Source organism: Dendropsophus ebraccatus, chromosome 9 (assembly GCF_027789765.1).
Source record: "Dendropsophus ebraccatus isolate aDenEbr1 chromosome 9, aDenEbr1.pat, whole genome shotgun sequence".
Taxonomy (NCBI): Eukaryota; Metazoa; Chordata; class Amphibia; order Anura; family Hylidae; genus Dendropsophus; species Dendropsophus ebraccatus.
The window spans coordinates 29,250,411-29,267,494 of record NC_091462.1 but is presented as its reverse complement, the minus strand read 5'-3'; the positions used below and the strand labels follow the sequence as shown (position 1 = coordinate 29,267,494).

The 17,084-nt window shown below is 40.7% G+C and overlaps 1 protein-coding gene across 1 annotated transcript in view; it reads right to left on the bottom strand.

Moving 5' to 3' along the window:
* Positions 1-17,084, bottom strand: part of LRP2 (LDL receptor related protein 2) — a 163,359-nt gene that overhangs the window by 95,253 nt on the left and 51,022 nt on the right. The window contains exons 12-24 of the mRNA XM_069984855.1: positions 15,087-15,310; positions 14,446-14,652; positions 13,968-14,170; positions 13,678-13,815; positions 11,767-11,970; positions 8,235-8,427; positions 6,846-6,971; positions 5,419-5,549; positions 3,174-3,311; positions 2,777-3,058; positions 1,838-2,077; positions 1,329-1,448; positions 1,132-1,248 (exon numbers count right to left, since the gene is read on the bottom strand). Coding sequence (XP_069840956.1) covers positions 1,132-1,248; positions 1,329-1,448; positions 1,838-2,077; positions 2,777-3,058; positions 3,174-3,311; positions 5,419-5,549; positions 6,846-6,971; positions 8,235-8,427; positions 11,767-11,970; positions 13,678-13,815; positions 13,968-14,170; positions 14,446-14,652; positions 15,087-15,310 — 2,323 coding nt within the window. The remainder of the gene's footprint in view (positions 1-1,131; positions 1,249-1,328; positions 1,449-1,837; positions 2,078-2,776; positions 3,059-3,173; positions 3,312-5,418; positions 5,550-6,845; positions 6,972-8,234; positions 8,428-11,766; positions 11,971-13,677; positions 13,816-13,967; positions 14,171-14,445; positions 14,653-15,086; positions 15,311-17,084) is intronic.

The window sequence follows — 17,084 nt, the reverse complement described above, 5'->3', positions numbered from 1 at the left end:
ACCCACAAATCTTTCCCAAAGCTACTTGAAAAGACCACTCTTGACCAGAGTTTTTGTACTATGTTTCCAATTCACCTACATATACTATGGATATTGTCCATCTACTTTGAGAAGACTGCACAATGGTGCATGTAACCTATAAAGAGCTTTATGACTTATTTGAAAGCATGCCTATGCCGGTATACCTATATCATTGCCGATTCCACTGTTTGCGTCATAGACGCCGGAGTTCTGTCTTAACCACTTAACCACTTTGATTACATGGCTGCAGTAATGATGGGTGGGTATATCCGTGTCATCCCTGCCACCAAACTGTCCCTGGGAAGAACAGGGCACACCACATGTGCATGGCCAAACTCTGTTTATTCTTTATGGTACCTCCAAACATTGTGTAGACGCCATAGAGAATGGAGCACTGGCTGCACACACAATCGATAGGAGTCCTAGCAGTTAGACCCCCCATTGATCAGCTTGTTATGCCCTATCCTGGGATGAGGGATAACTATACAGCTTGGGGCTATGTTCATCCAACGTAAGTTTTGTATTAATCATGGCCGTTGTTGCCGATTTGCAACAACGGCCGTGATTAATACAAAACTTACGTTGCACTTCAGTACCGGCCGCGATGATCTTCACTGACACCGACCATTCTGTGACCCGGCCATATCACAGCATGGCCAGTGTCTTACGATGTGTGAACCCGGTCTTAGAACACATTCATATGTTCCGTAGGTTATCCGTAGCCCATACTGTAGCTATGGACGGCCAACGGAGTTGAATTTGTAGGATGGCTACAATGCACAGACCTATTCAATAGAGAATAGTGATCCCTGCTACAATTGTGGGTATGTAGTAGGACTCGCTAATTTTTTTCCAGAACGGATCACAGCTCCATAACATGTAAGAAACATATGACCAGAGCCATTTAAATGAACAGGTCTGTAGTGCTGTGAGCACGTGTGAATAAGGCCTTAAGGTTCTTGAGGCAAAACAGTAAATGGTAGCCCCTTCAAAAAGTTATTAAAAAGTATGTTTCTTCATGCATGATGCACCCTGGGGTCCATCCATCTTGAAGGCTATTTTTATTGCAATTTCCAGCTGGGGAAATGACACAAACTGGTATTTACTTACGACAATTCCTTTCATCAGAATGGTCATTGCAGTCAAACACGCCATCGCACTGGTAGTAGAGGTTGATGCACTGGTTACCAGTTGCACATGCAAACTGGGAGGCTGTACAGTTGAAGACTAGGCAAGAGCAAAACATTGACCATAAGTAAACTATACATTATGCTCAGCACATAGCATTGAGTATGGATGGCACTTACTGCAGTCTTTTTCATCAGAACCATCTACACAATCTCTGTCACCATCACACACATAATACGGGTCGATGCAGCGATGGTCTGGACATTGAAATTGGCCCGGCTCACAGGTATTCGTGAAATCTGCAGACAGGGATAAAGGAAAAGAAGATGTATTAAATATCATAGGAATCTAATATCAATATATTGGTGCAGAGTATTAGTTGTTGTGAAAGTACAACTCCCTCCATTCTCTGTAAGGGTATGTTCACACTGAGTAATTCAGGCAGAATTATGCGGCGGAAAGCTCAAAGAAGTGACATGTCACTTCTTTGAGCGGAGAGAGGCGTCAGCGGAGGAGTGCGCACTCTCCCATAGATGGGCTATGACAGGCGGGATTCCACTGCGGACCTGAATTACTCAGTGTGAACATACCCTTAAGACTGAGACATACAGTACCATACTCACCTATAGGAATTAAGACTCCCATATATATTACAAAACCATCGGACAAATAGCTGCAAATTACTTACTGCAGTTCCGTTCATCGGATCCATCTCCACAGTCATTGTCTGTATCACAGAGCCATATCCTAGGGATACAATGGTTGTTATTACAGGTGAATGAGGTAGCAGGACAGGACCGGGGACCTTGAGTTGGGCAGTTTTGTTCATCGCTCCCATCAAGACAGTCATTGTGTTTATCACAGCGCCAATTCTGGGGGAGGCATTGCCCATTGCGGCATGTAAATGCTCTGGAGGAACACGTAGTGTCTGTAAGAAAGTATAAGTAAGTGATCAACAATATCACAAGTACAAATGATGCAGATTGACAAAGTATAATGAAAGAAAGGACTGTGATCAGCCACAACTAGCATGATGGTAATAAGTAGTGTTGAGCAAACTGGCTCAACTGTTCAGGATCGGCAATGTTCTCCGAGCCCGAACACTTGGCATATGATCACCGGTGGCTGGAGAAGTTGAAGCCGCTCTAGTGCTGCCATGAAAACATGGATGCAGCCTTTGGTCTATGGCTGTATCCATGTTTTCCAAGACTCCCTTGCACGGCATCCAACGCCTCCAGTCAATCAAATGCTGAGTGTCCGGGTTCGAAGAACATTGCCGATCCTGAACACTTCAACAAGTCCGCCCAACAGTACTAATGAGGTCAATTTCGTGATGTTCCACAGATACGTAAGGTACTATAATTATATATGTAGCATTACCAAATATACTGTCCATACCCTATCTGGTGATGGGGGGTATAAACATCATAAAGGTTATAGTCACATATGGCAGAAGTATCCAACACCTGAATAGGGTTCTTAACAATTCATGCAAAACAGATGTATAGAATGGGGTCTGTGCTATAGGAATATGAAACAGCATCTACGTATGTGATTATATTGTTGGCCAAATGAACAAAGTCCACTAACAGTAGACCTTCAGTTTAATAGAAACAGGAATACTCACTTGGGGATCCGCAACCCTGTTCATCACTGTTGTCGTGACAGTCATCGACACCATCACAGCGGTAATAACCCGGTACACACTTGCCATTGGCACAGGCGAATGAATAAAGGCCGCATTGCAAAGTTGGGGGTTCATTAGAGGGATCTTCCACACAAGTGGCCTGATCTGGACGGAGCCTCATCCCATACGGGCAGCCACAAATCCTTTGGTAATTGGGGACTGGGAAGCAAAAGTGACTGCAATCTCCATTAGGATTGGTTGGCCGGTTGCACTGATTTGATCCTGGAATATCAAAATTATGACGTCCATATTAGCTATATATATATATATATATATATATATATATATATATATATATATATACACAAGTTCTGTACAGATGACGTAATTGATGTACCTATCTGAATGCCGGCATCAAAAGATTTCACATGTGCAATGTTATGAATTCCTCTGCGTATGATCGTCATGTCTCCTCCATCATATTTCCGGATTCGGACGATAGCCTGTAACCTCCAGTCAGTTATGTATGCATAGGCTGCAGGAGAAATAACAATTATATGCAAATTATAAATATATATATATATATATATATATATATATATATATATATATATATATATACACCACAAAATGAATCTAAGGTAGTAGAAAAAAGATCAATACAAGTGACTACATTGCCTATATTAATATCCTAAGCATGTAACAAGCAAGTAACAGCAGGGATATGTAGAGTACAGGGGGCCCGTAACAGGAAGTGGTTTGCTTTTTTTTGAAGGAAATGTGTCATCAGAATATCTTTGGGTTAAACACTTTTTTCTTTAAAGATTTTTTTGTGATTTTTCCATTTTTCTATCTATATTATAAAATAATCCTCATGTTTTGCAGTTTTCATTCTCATCACTGGGGCTAAAACTTAGCTGACAATTCCTGTTGTGTCTGTGGTGATAAGAGGAGGCTGCTGCAAAGTGATCTGCACAGCATTGCAGCATTGCAGTTACACCAGTAGACAGAGGAGACAACAGCAGCTCCCTGTGGAATGACCTCTTCAAAGGTCACAGAGCGCGCTCAATGATGTTTTATATTCACCTCAAGGGGACAGGCACTGTATATTGTTGTCTATGTCCATGAAGCTTGCTGTAAAGCATGTTACTAAATGCTGTTAAAAACAGCTCAGGCAAGATGGCATCCCCCAAAACAATGTACAAAAAGTGAAATAAAAAAAAATTAACAGTCAAAAAATAGAAACAGATTAGAGTAAAAAAAAAATAGTTTTAGTATCAGACTCTAATCCGTAAAAGAAAATTTAGGTGACACATTCCCTTTAACTCAAATCCCTTTAAAGTAGAGCTAAAGGGGAAGATTTATCAAACGTGGTGTAAAGTGATACTGGCTCAGTTACCCCTAGCAACCAATCAGATTCCACCTTTCATTTTCCAGATAGTCTGTGAGGAATGAAAGGTGGAATCTGATTGGTTGCTAGGGGCAACTGAGCCAGTTTCACTTTACACCATGTTTGATAAATGTTCCTCAAAGTTTCCAGAACTTCTACCAAATACTATCTATAGTAAATACTATCTACTCTCTCCCTAGTAGAATATAAGGACACTGTAGAACTCAGGTCAGTCCCTCCCCAACAACAGTTACTGAATAAATTAAGTAACATATCAGACGTCCGAGCTGCTTACTAAATTAGTGTAAATCTTGCTGATTGGTGCTTACACAGCTCAACGATCACTAGATCATTCACGTAGCCTTTTGCTTTAAACAGCTATTGGATGCACATACTCTATTACACAGGGAGATGAGCAGGCCATGGCCCCATGAGCCGACAAACAAGCGTTTGCTCATTCGTCAGCTGATCGCTGGTCCTATTACACAGGATGATATCAGCTGGCCATAGAAGATACATTTTTATTATGTTATTAGTACATAATGTCATATTTATGGTGCTGGCTAACTAGCCTGCCAATATCTAGCGTGGACATACCCTCTTCTCTCTCTCTCGATCTCTCCTCAAAAATGTCTATGAAGCCCAACTTGGGGATTGGGATAGAAGCGCTTATTTTAAAGGGGCAATTTTTTTTCTTTATAAATCAACTGGTGTAAGAAAGTTATATAGATTTGTAAATGACATCTACTTTAAAATCACACACCTTCCAGTACTCATTAGCTACTGAATGACCTACAGTAGGTGGTCTAAAAGTAGTATTTTTTCCCAGTCTGACACAGTGCTCTCTGCTGCCACCTCTGTCCATGTCAGGAACTGTCCAGAGCAGGGAAGGTTTTGAGTATTTGCTGCTGCTCTGGACAGTTCCTGACATGGACAGAGGTGGCAGGAGAGAGCACTTTGGAATACTTGAGAAGTATAGAAGTAAATTACAAACCTATACAACTTTCTGACACCAGCTGATTTGGAAAAAAAATGCTGGAGTTCCCCTTTAAGCTAAGTTCTTCTATCCTGATCTCTTGTCCTGTTGCAGAAGTTGTGTTTCACAGACTTTTTTGAGGAGAGAGGCAGAGATAGAACGTCTTTAGCTAACAACTAAGCTAAGAACCGGACAAAATTGTTGACATGTCTCTATTGTATTTTTTTTAAATGACAGAGAACTGTAAGGCTATGAATATCCATTATAGCATCTTACCTCCATAGATAGTGAGTCCGAATGGATGAGTCATTTGTGTTATTCTGCTGAGGGTTTGTCTGTCAGAGCCATCAAAATTGCTGTGTTCTACTTTATCGAAGAACGCATCCACCCAATATATCCGTAGTGAGCTATTCATCAATGGAATGGGATGATTTCATTAAAGTATTCATAAAAATAACAGCATATTTTATATACAGACTTAGGCCATGTTCACACATGGTATAACACCGGCCGTTCTTCCGGATGATCTTAATTTCTGCTGAATTCGGATGCGGGCGCACCCATTTGCGCCCGCATCCGAATTCACCACTGCACACAATGGAGCGTGCGGCCGAAGTCGTACGATCCATTGTGTAAACTGACAGGTTCTCTGACAGGTTCTCTTCAATGAATAGGGGCCACAGAAAACTGACATGTCAGTTTCTCGTGCACCCGGATGGAATCCCGGAGTGAGCGTATACTATGGGGGAGATTTATCATACATGGTGTAAAGTGAAACTGGCTCAGTTGCCCCTAGCAACCAATCAGATTCCACCTTTCATTCCTCACAGACTCTTCGGAAAAGGAAAGGTGGAATCTGATTGGTTTCTGGGGCAACTGAGCCAGTTTCACTGTACACCATGTTTGATAAATCTCCCCCAATGTGTATACGCTCCGGCTAGGATTCCGTTCATTTACTGACATCGTATGGTTTGTATAAATCATGGGTGTGATTTATACAAAACATGCGTTGTGTGAACATAGCCTTAAAGTGTAACTATGATTTGTAAAAACTTATTGGTGCGTTTCAGTGGGGGTCCAGGTGCTGATCGCTAAAATGAGGGGGCAGTACATGCTCTGCCCCTTCATCTCCATTATAACTGCAGTCTACTGAATTATAATGGAGCCTATGGAACTTTTGGCTGGGAATTCTATAGGCTCCCATTATAATTCCATAGACTGCTCGTAGAAGCATTCTGCGTATCTCATCTCTGTATAGCGGAGACGAAGAGGCAGAGCGCATGCTGCTAAGAGCCTCTGCCCCTTTGTTCTAGCGATTGGCACCAATGCCACTATGACAAGTCAGAAGTTTTTACAACTCCATCGCCCCATGTAATAGGGAATGGAGACATCTCCTGCAGCGAAACAGGAAAAGCAGTGAGCAGGGAGTGAAGCACTTAGCCAGGCACTTCTGCTAGCGCTATCTCACAATTGGCGGGAGTCTAAACATTCAGACCCTGACATGTCTCCAGGACATTTGTGACAGTACTCATATATTTTAAAGCTGTCAGCAAATTTATGCATCTCAGACCTATATAACATTGAAATTTGCTGTATTTGACCCTTATTTCTTATAAAAAAAAAAAACAAAACTAGAAGTAGAAAAAGAAGAACCAATAATTAAAATATGTAATTTTGTAATGTGCAGAATTAAAATAAATTACCTCCAGTCCATTGCTAAACCATTCGGCCATCCAAGAGTTGTATTCACAATGGGTGACACATGGGATCCGTCGCACCAAGCCCTCATGATTTTTGCCGGGCGGTACCAGTCTGTCCAATAAAGGAACCTAAAAGAGGCAAAAAAGAAAACCAAAAAACAAAACATGATTTAGAAACGGTAACTAGTTTTGTCTTATGTAGACTTTATCATCTTTATCATAACTATCTAAAAATCAATGAAAATATTCACTGGGCACTATGTAATCCTTAAAGGGATATTCATTTCAAACATAACCTTTCATATGTTGCTGCAATTCCTTCTATAATTGTTATTATCTATTCAGTTTCCTTCCCCCAGTTCCGAGCTGATGCTTTCTGCTGAAGACACAAAAAACAATGTGTGAGCTTTTCTCTCTGTATCCGCTCCCCCTCCCTTCTGAAACAGCTCATGTAAACAAGCCCCTATCTGCGACTTTGCAATGCCAGGAAGGATAATTACAGTGAGTTCATTAGCAATTGACCTCAGAATAACCCTCCCGGCATTACAAAAAAGTTACAAAGTTGCACATAAAGCCAGTCAAGGGCTTGTTTAAATAAGCTGTCTCAGAAGGGAGGGGGAGACAGAGATAAAAGTTCACACACATTTTTTTGTGTCTTCAGCCAAAAGCAGCAGCTCAGAACTGGGGTAAAGAGACTGAATAGATAATATTAGTATGGAAAGAATTGTTAGTCTCATCATTGGCAGCAATACATGAAAAGTTATGTTTAAAAGTGGAATACCCCTTTAATGCTGTAGGAAAATTGGACACTGGTTTATTTCTGCAGATGGAACATACTTTGATGTAATAATTAATGGGGGACCCATCAAGCCAAAGAGGTCAACCACAATGAATAGGTTCAGCGTACATTATCATGACGTTACCATAGCACATTCATATATTACTGTCTGAATCTGTATGTAAGTGAAGAAATGCAAGATAAATATAGGAGATCCCATTTCAGCAGGAAGACACCGTCCGTTATCTCAAGTAAGATGTGGAACATTATCTGCAGGCTGGAGACAGAAGCACTTTAAAGTGAATAACAGAGCCGGACAGGGCCGACTCCTCTGGCTTCATGTCAATATACAAAAAAAGTGGGGAAAAGGCAGAAGTTCTAACGATAACTTGTCAGCATATTCCTTTCATGCGGAGCAGCGGATCGCCTTACAGTCCTCTTGGAGCGTGGTCATTTGCCAGCGGCGGAGAAGAAATAAATAGTTGGAAGCGAAAAGATGCAGGATCATGAGAAATACAAGGCAACATCCTCTATTAATTCTCTTCTTGATCGGGTTAAAAAAACTCAAGGAGCAAAAGGAGAAGAGAAAGTAAATAAAGAAAGGATCTAGTTACCCCATGACTGGGTGGACCACGATGGAGCGGGGCTGATTTAAATTCTGGATAATGGCTCTTCTCGACTTATCTACAAGTCTCATGACACTGATGCTTCTGTATCTCGGGTCGGTCCAGTAGAGGTTCTTAGAGATCCAGTCGTAGGCCAGGTCTTCCACGCCTTCCACTCTATTGGCTGTGAGGATTTCCTTACCTGATAGAAATTACAATAGTTCAACTGTTAATAGCTGAATTTTAGTTTGAAACCGTGTCAGCTTGTATGCCACATGTCGGCCTATTCATGTTCATAGCCTGGTGTGAACCTGGCCTCAATCATATGCACAGTAATTGTATGACACATCGGCACATGGTAGTATGTAAAAACAATCAATCCTTATTTAAAGAACGTTAAAGGGTTACTCTGACAAAATTACTTTTCTTCAACTGGTGTCAGAAAATTATTTAGATTTGTAGTTTACTTCTGTTTTAAAAATCTCCAGTCTTCCAGTACTTATCAGCTACTGTATGTCCTGCAGGAAGTGGTGTATTCTTTCAAGTCTGACACAGTGCTCTCTGCTGCCACCTCTGTCCATGTCAGGAACTGTCCAGAGCAGCAGCAAATCCCCATAGAAAACCTCTCCTGCTTTGGACAGTTCTTGACATGGACAGAGGTGGCAGCAGAGAGCACTGTGTGAGACTGGAAATAAAACACTGCTTCCTGTAGGTACATCTCTCATCTATCATCTCTCGTCCTGTTGAATAAGTTGGGCTTCATAGACTTTTTTGAGGAGAGAGACAGAGAGATAGAAGATATTGGTGGCAGCAGAGAGCACTGTGTCAGACTGGAAAGAAAACACCACTTCCTGCAGGATATACAGCAGCTGATAAGTACTGGAAGACTGGAGGTTTTTAAATAGAAGTAAATTAGAAATCTATATAACTTTCTGACACCGGTTGATTTGAAAGAAAAATATTTTCACCGACGTACCCCTTAAAGCGTTACTATCACTCAAAAAAGTCAAACGTTTTGATTAGTCTGGGTCTCTGTTGAGGCTCTAGGTGCTGATCTCCTGCAACAAACTGTATTGAGCAGCGAGCCAGGTGGTGAAGCATACAGTCCTACACTTCTCCCGGCTATATCTAGCAATCGGTGGGGGACTCAGCACCAAGACCCCAACTGATGAAAACTTCTGATATGTCTATGTGACAGGTTTTAAAAAATTTAAATGACAGTAACGCTGTTACAGTAAGTGTACCTGGTGCTTTAGGAAACATTTTTGTGTGCAAGGGATGGAGGTAATCCCATAGAGTTACATTGAAGTCGTCACATGGCACAGGGTCAGAAGGGGATACATATAGTGCATTATTCTTCTGGCACTTTCTAGCAATCACTTGATGTCTGAACGTCCAGATTCCGACCAATCAAAACTTCTGACATGTCTTTGTGACATGCAAAAAGTTTTCTTTAAGTAACCGTAAAGCTTGAAAGGGTACCCATTGCTTTAAAAACTTTTGACATTTCCTAGAGACATGACAAAAGTATAGGTTGGTCTGGGTCAAAATGTTCATACCCCATACAATCACTGGGACCAATAGGAGGGAAGCACATAATCGAACTCTCTTTCTCAGATTATAACTTTTGACATGTCTAATGTGACGCATTACAAGTTTCTTTTTTTTTTAACACGTTAAATGCATTGGCTACCAGATTGCCGCTATGTCCAAGCACCTGACTACCTATGTAGAATCCTGTGATCTAAGGAAGGGAGGGCATATACTTTTGCTTAACTCTTCATCATAGTCAAGATCACTGTTTCCTGTCAATGAATTATAAGTTACTAGAGATGAGAGAACCTTGAGTGTGCAGCATTTGATTACCGGTGGCTGAAGAAGTTGGATGCGGCCCTAAGCCTGCCTGGAAAATATGGATACAGCCATAGGCCATAGACTGTATCCATGTGGGACTCGCTAGGGGCTAGGGCTGCATCCAACTTCTGCTGGTTTGAACAAACAGGTCTGGCCTTGGCTATTTTATAACCCTGGGGTATACCCTGGCCTAGGCTAAACTATACCTGGGTATAATCTGGGTGGGGGTTAATGGCCTGCTATATCGGGCGTGCTCAAGGTTCACTCATCTCTAGAAGTTACGTCTGTCTGAAGACCATTAGCCTGGTCAGTACACCTATAATCCTGTCACATTTATACCCAGTCCGAGCACATACACCTCAGCCTCATAAATCTCTTCATACCGTGTTACAATGTGTCGGTGCAGATAACACGTGTAAGCCTTGTAAACGCTGTGAAATTTCTATTGACTGGAACATTTGTAATGTTGGTCTGAAATGATGCGCCAAATTCTTTCTCAACATATTTTGCTTTTTCATCTCTTCCTAATCGGAGCCCCTGGTACGGACTCCTAAGACTACCAGGCTGACAGAGCGTGCCTCCTCACACACAGGCATATTGTGCAAAGCAGCATACCCCCCTATACTGGCACGGGCCTGCACTGAGGAGACTCCCGCAGACATTCCACAGGCTTCCCAGGCAGCTTTATCTTAAATGTCTTGTCTGACATTGATGTGTTTATCGGGCTAGAAGGATCATTTGACCAGTGATTCCTGATTCTTATAAGAAATTACAGCCAAATATCAGCTACAAGACTGGACACAATACATCTCATCGACTCCCCCATACCTCTAAGTGCTATAAGGGTACAGATATATGTTATTCTACATATGTTAAAGGCATTGAATATCCTTGGTATAAGCTAAAACATAGAATAAATGAATACTGAGTAGTGGGATGTACAATATGGCCGCTGGGGCCTATGTAGCCATGACGATAGTTCCTCCTGTCTCTAATATCCCAGCTATGAAATTTCATATATGATTCAGAGAAAGGATGGGGAAACTGCTGCCAGTCCTGTCAGCAATCGATTGGGAAAGTATTCAAATTTTATATATTGCCTTCTTGAAAATACCTTGTATTATAATCCACAATTTTTTCCTATGTAACATGTCATGGGGCAGAGTGGTCTTTGGTCACCATCAGGGAGCTGGGCCCAGATGTGACATATTACCCCTCAATAGTAATGGCTAACTGGTTTCAGAAAGTTATACAGATTTGTAAATTATGTCTATTTAAAAATCTCCATTCTTACAGTACTTATCAGCTGCTGTATGTCCTGCAGGAAGTGGTGTATTCTTTCCAGTCTGACACAGTGCTCTCTGCTGACACCTCTGTCCTTGGCAGGAACTGTCCGGAGCAGGAGAGGTTTTCTATAGAAAGTTGATACTGCTCTGGACAGTTCCTGACATGGACAGAGGTGGCAGCAGAGATCACTGTGTCAGACTGGAAAGAATACACCACTTCCTGCAGGACATACAGCAGCTGGTAGGTACTGGAAGACTTGAGATTTTTAAATAGGAGTAATTTACAAATCTGTATAACTTTCTGATATCAGTTAATTTAAAAAAACATTTTTTTTTCTCCGGAGTACCCCCCATTATACATTCCAATCTGTTTAAAATTTGTAATTGAATTTCAAACCTACCTGTCCCATATACTTTCTGCTTGTAGATCATGTCTTTTACAGTGTCGGTATAAAATATGCTGTTATCCTGAGCATCAAAATCTATTCCAACAAAATAGGAGGGGACTCCGGTAATGGGAATGATGACGTCCTCCTGGGTGGAGAGGTTAAATGGTATTCCACGGACAGCAAATTGGGAGGAGAAAAGCAGGAATTTCTGGACACCTGCAAATAAATTTGAGAATTTAAATAAAAATTAAAAAAATTGCATTATAGATACATTTTCTAAAGGTTACTAGGGTTAGGCTGGATTCACACTGCATTTGTGCACCCCGTTTTTTCATCTGTTTTATGCGAAAAACAGATGCATTTGTGTGTATCCATTTAGAGCCGTTTTTTCCATTTACCTCCGTTTTGATCCATTTTCTATAATGGCCTCTTAAGGTCTTTTTACACCTTGTGATTTGTCGTTCGCAGGGGCCACAAACGAACACTGTTTAGCAAGATCAGCACTCGTTTGCAAGTGCCTTTACATGGCACGGCAAATCAAGGGGCCCAGGCTGCGTAAACGATCCTTACATCTGTGTTGCTTGTGATCCGGCATGTCTCCTCCAGTCTAGCCACCGTGTTCATCTTCAGGCTCCGCCTCCTCTGGCTGTAAATCATTCTGGAGGAGGCGGAGCCTGAAGATTCAGACTAGACTGGAGGAGGTGTGCTGGATCACAAGCAGCACTGATGGTAGGTATACACTGCTGCTTGTGATCTTTAATATGACAGCACAGATATATAAGTATCCTATTTGTACAGGATGTCCTAAATACATATATGTGTTATTAGGATCACATCCCCTGTTTACACAGGACAATGAGTGACGACAACGATAAATTTAAAAGCCTATTCTAAAGACCCGATCAGCCAAGGATCAGATGTTTTCCCCGTCCTCAGCTGATCGGTGTCACTTTTACATGGGCCGATTATCGGTTGCAGGAGCTTCTCCAGTAGCGCCCATTGGCAATAATCGGACCATGTAACGACGACCCTTTATACCCACATTTCCCCTATTTCATTTAGTAAGTTTGTAAAACCTATGGCTGTAAGGACACAGTTTTACAGCAGATGGGTGGGATGCACATTACATCACTAAGACAAGGATAAAAGAAGCCTTATTATCCGAGCATATGGTTATATGTAAAAGACTCGACCTTCGGAACAGTCAGTAACTATGCGCTTTGAAATGCACGTGTGTAAAATAAGAAAATCTGAATGACGTCTTTAATTGTATCAAAGTCCGACCTTGTGAAAAAACGACTAAAGTGTCTAAAAATACAATGACACATTGAGCTGCGGGAATGATAAAACATACTGTTAGAAGGGTCCAGGAGCAATACACACAGTTATAACATGTCAGCTATGTGGATAGTTAAGGTGACCAGTAGAGATGAGCGCAACTCGAGCGTGCTTGAGTCTGATCCTTCAACGTTTGAATAATGGTGGTTAAAGAAGTTGGATGCAGCCCTCGAAAACATGAATACAGCCATAAGCCATAGGCTGTATCCATGTTTTTCCAAACTCCCTAGGGCTATATCCCACTTCTTCATCTACCAGTATCCAAATTCCGAACAATATATTTCCTGGCTCCCCCATATAATTGAACATCACTTCTCTCCAGCGATGTCAACTGTCAGTGTTAAGTTGGAACACCAGTATACACCTTATACTGACGGCCGAACCTTCTAGTGGCAATGGCCTCAGATAACTTTAGTATAAGGTGTTGGGGCACCATAACACTTATAGATCAGGTCTCTGTCTTTAGGTCTAAGATTCAGCCTAGGAGAAGCTGCTTTTTATTTTTGTGTTACAATTAGCATTTTCATCTGTATCATTTCTGTATAAGTATCTTATTCAAAGTGCCATAGGAGACAATTCTCTTACCAACGCATCGACGTCCATCTTGTAAATCAAACCCGAGTCGACAGCGGCATCTATAACCAAGGGCGTCATTGTCTGTTCTGTGACTGAGGACACATATCTGCTCACAGCCTCCATTATTATTCCCACAAGGGTTCCGCACTAGACAGTGAACATTAGTATTAGATAGATAGGAGATAGATAGATAGATAGATAGATAGATAGATAGATAGATAGATAGATAGATAGATAGATTCCCTCAATACTCCACTTTAAATGTAAAAATAAAAAAATCCAAAAAGATAAGTTCTTACCATATGGCTGGCGGGCAGAATGATAAACGGTGACTCCATAGGGTCTTGATGAAGAACTAAAGACTGAATGAGACGTAGTGTCTGAAAACTTGTTGACTTTTAGCACGCCAAGTTTTGTCCAGTCGGTAAAATATACAAAATGCTCAAAGATACTAATTCCATAAGGGTGCGGTACAATGTCCCCTCCATGTATTATTGTTTTCCTGTAACAAATTGCAAAAGTTGGAAGTTAGGAGTGTTTCTCAAAACCCAACCTCAGTGCATCGTGGCTAAAGTGATTGGCAAAGTTTTTGTGACCTTCAGTGCCTGGGGGGCCTACACCGAACTCACTTCACCACTGGTGCAAGGGCTGTACTTCTATGTCCCATTAAAAGGACAGACCCGCAACAAAAAGACTGGTATAAGATCTACAGAGTACTACAAAGAAAGGAGCCTTAATAATTCCTAATGGAAGGGCTTCATGAATTGGCAGTAATACCTTTGGAGACCATCATAAGTCACAGTTTCAATGTAGTCGTAGCGGCTATCCACCCAGTATAACCTCTTTGCAACAATGTCCAAGGTGATCCCTGCAGGCCAGCCCAGTTTGGTTTTAATCAAATCATGACGATTGCTACCATCCATAAAAGCTCGTTCCAGTTTCGGATCTCCAGATACACTATCCCAGTCAGAAAAGAATAAGTATCTGTGGATAAAACAAAAACAAATCTGCTCTTATCACTTATTCTCAATGGTATTTTGGTTCTCATAGGAGAAGTTCATTCCTCAGAGCTGTTCTTCCTGCAGGGAGTTACTAGAATGACCATCTATTTGCACCTCTTTGCACAGGAAGTTTTTTAGATTTTATTATAATTTTTTAATAGAGAAGATTTGGATGGGAGGGTAGTTTAAGCTGTAGGAACTGCATGGAGTATCACTACTAGAGTCTAAAGACTTTGTAGTGATACTCCATGGAGTTTCTGCAGCTAAATTACACTCCCATCCAGATCTGCTTTATTAAAAAATATATTTAAATCTAAAAAAAATGCAAAGAGATGGTCATTCTAGTAACTCCCTGCAGACCCATAAACTTCATGGGCCCTAGGCCCATAAACTCCAGTAATTACCTGTGATACTTACCCAACTGTTGGATCAACAGCTATACCCCTTGGGTTGCCCAAATCTTCTGTTATTAATGTTATCCGATTCTGCCCATCAAGATCTACCATATCGATCCTGTTGACGCTTGTTTCAACTATGTAAAGTTTATTTCCAATCCAGTCAACTGCTAAGTTTTCGGGAGATTCAACAGATACGTTGAGGACTTGCCGAAGATTTGAGCCATCAAAATCTACCGAGAAAACCTGATAGAAGAATATTTGACAAATCACTAAGAACATTTTTGTTATAAGTAAAACATTGTAGAAATGAGTTGTCACATGATCTTCTCCTGGCCAATCAAAATAAAAGGCAACATCACCCTAGCATATTTTTTGGCCTGTACCAATAACTCAAATGAGAGTCCACCAATCAGTGGGTGAAATATTTTGTCAACATACATGTTTCACAGGCAGTCTTAGACTTCCAGGTAAGTTTTGTGTATTGTAGTGTGTAGTAGTGTGCATTGTGCGGGCGTATATCGTATACTTTCAAGCGAACGCATCAACCTCAAAACTACGTGCGTATATTCGCGGTTCGCACTACGGACAGAAACATACGCAGTTTGAACATAGCCTTAAGCTGTATATGTTTATATTAACATAGCGTGTACCATATACTTTAATACGTTTTCGTTGTTCTTTTTATGGTATCTGCTGTACGTCTACTGTACTAGGCCCGATCTTTCCTAACAAACTTGTCTGAATACAATGACCTGCTTCAGTGCCTTCTCTATGAGGAGATCCATTACAGTACAAACACAAATATGCAGGAAAAAAATTCGATTTTTATCATTCAAGAAAAAAAAAGGCACTTTTACATTTACCGCATCGGGTTTCCAAAAATGACTAATAAAGGATTGACTCATTTTCAAAGAATGTTCTCTATTAGGCATTTTGACTCCATTAAAAATAAATGGGAAATTGCACAACATGTCCGTATAATAGAAGGCTTTGTTTAATCCATAACATGTAATACAAGCTAGAAACCTTCATTAAAATCGTTTTTTAAAGATTGTATAATGTAATTGTGTCATTTTTTTTAATTATATTTATATATTTTAAAAAGATTCATTGTTATATAAGAATAAAGGTGTAGAACTTTTGAGTATAATACAAGGCAGAGTCACAGTATTAATAGGCTATATTTTTTTTAGAAAGCCTAAACTGAGATGACTGAACCCTCCAAAAATAATTCATAGAGGATTTACTAACATTGGCTGTCAAATGTGATTCTGATTTGGCCCTAAACGTCCTGTCCTTGTACATGCTAAGTAGTAAGGCATACCCTATATGCCTCACCTACCTTATATGCCTCACCTACCCTATATGCCTCACCTACCTTATATGACTCACCTACCCTATATGCCTCACCTACCTTATATGACTCACCTACCCTATATGCCTCACCAATTAACCCCTAAGAGATGTTTGGGTGTTAGAAACTTACCTGATCTTATCTGTTCCAAGTTCCATACCATCATCTTATTTTTGCACTCATCAATGGCATAATCATTTGATGGTAACTAAGTGTGTGATGACACATTGCAACAGACAGGAGTGGTTGACTCTATAACTAGTGTTAAGTGAGCATGCTCAGTTGAGCATAGTGCTCGGGGGGCTCTATCAAACTTGATGCTCAACCATGCAGTGCATGGGTGCTCGGGTAAAGATGGCAATTCACCTTTATTAACTTTAACCATTAGTTACATCTCCCACAGAAACCTATTTCCTTTTTTGCGTTCTAATTTTTGTATATTTTGTCCCTTGAAGTTTTAATGAAATTAAAACAAAAAATGTAATAGTAATAGATTACTCAATTCAAGCACTCAAGCATTGAAAAACGCTCAACTCGCGTACCAAGCACTGAAGCATTTAAGTGCTCGCTCAACACTATTTATTAAGCCTAAACACCCCTTAGAGGCTATGTTCATATATGTACATCATACGTCTAAAGCAAATTACAAAAAAAAATCTAATT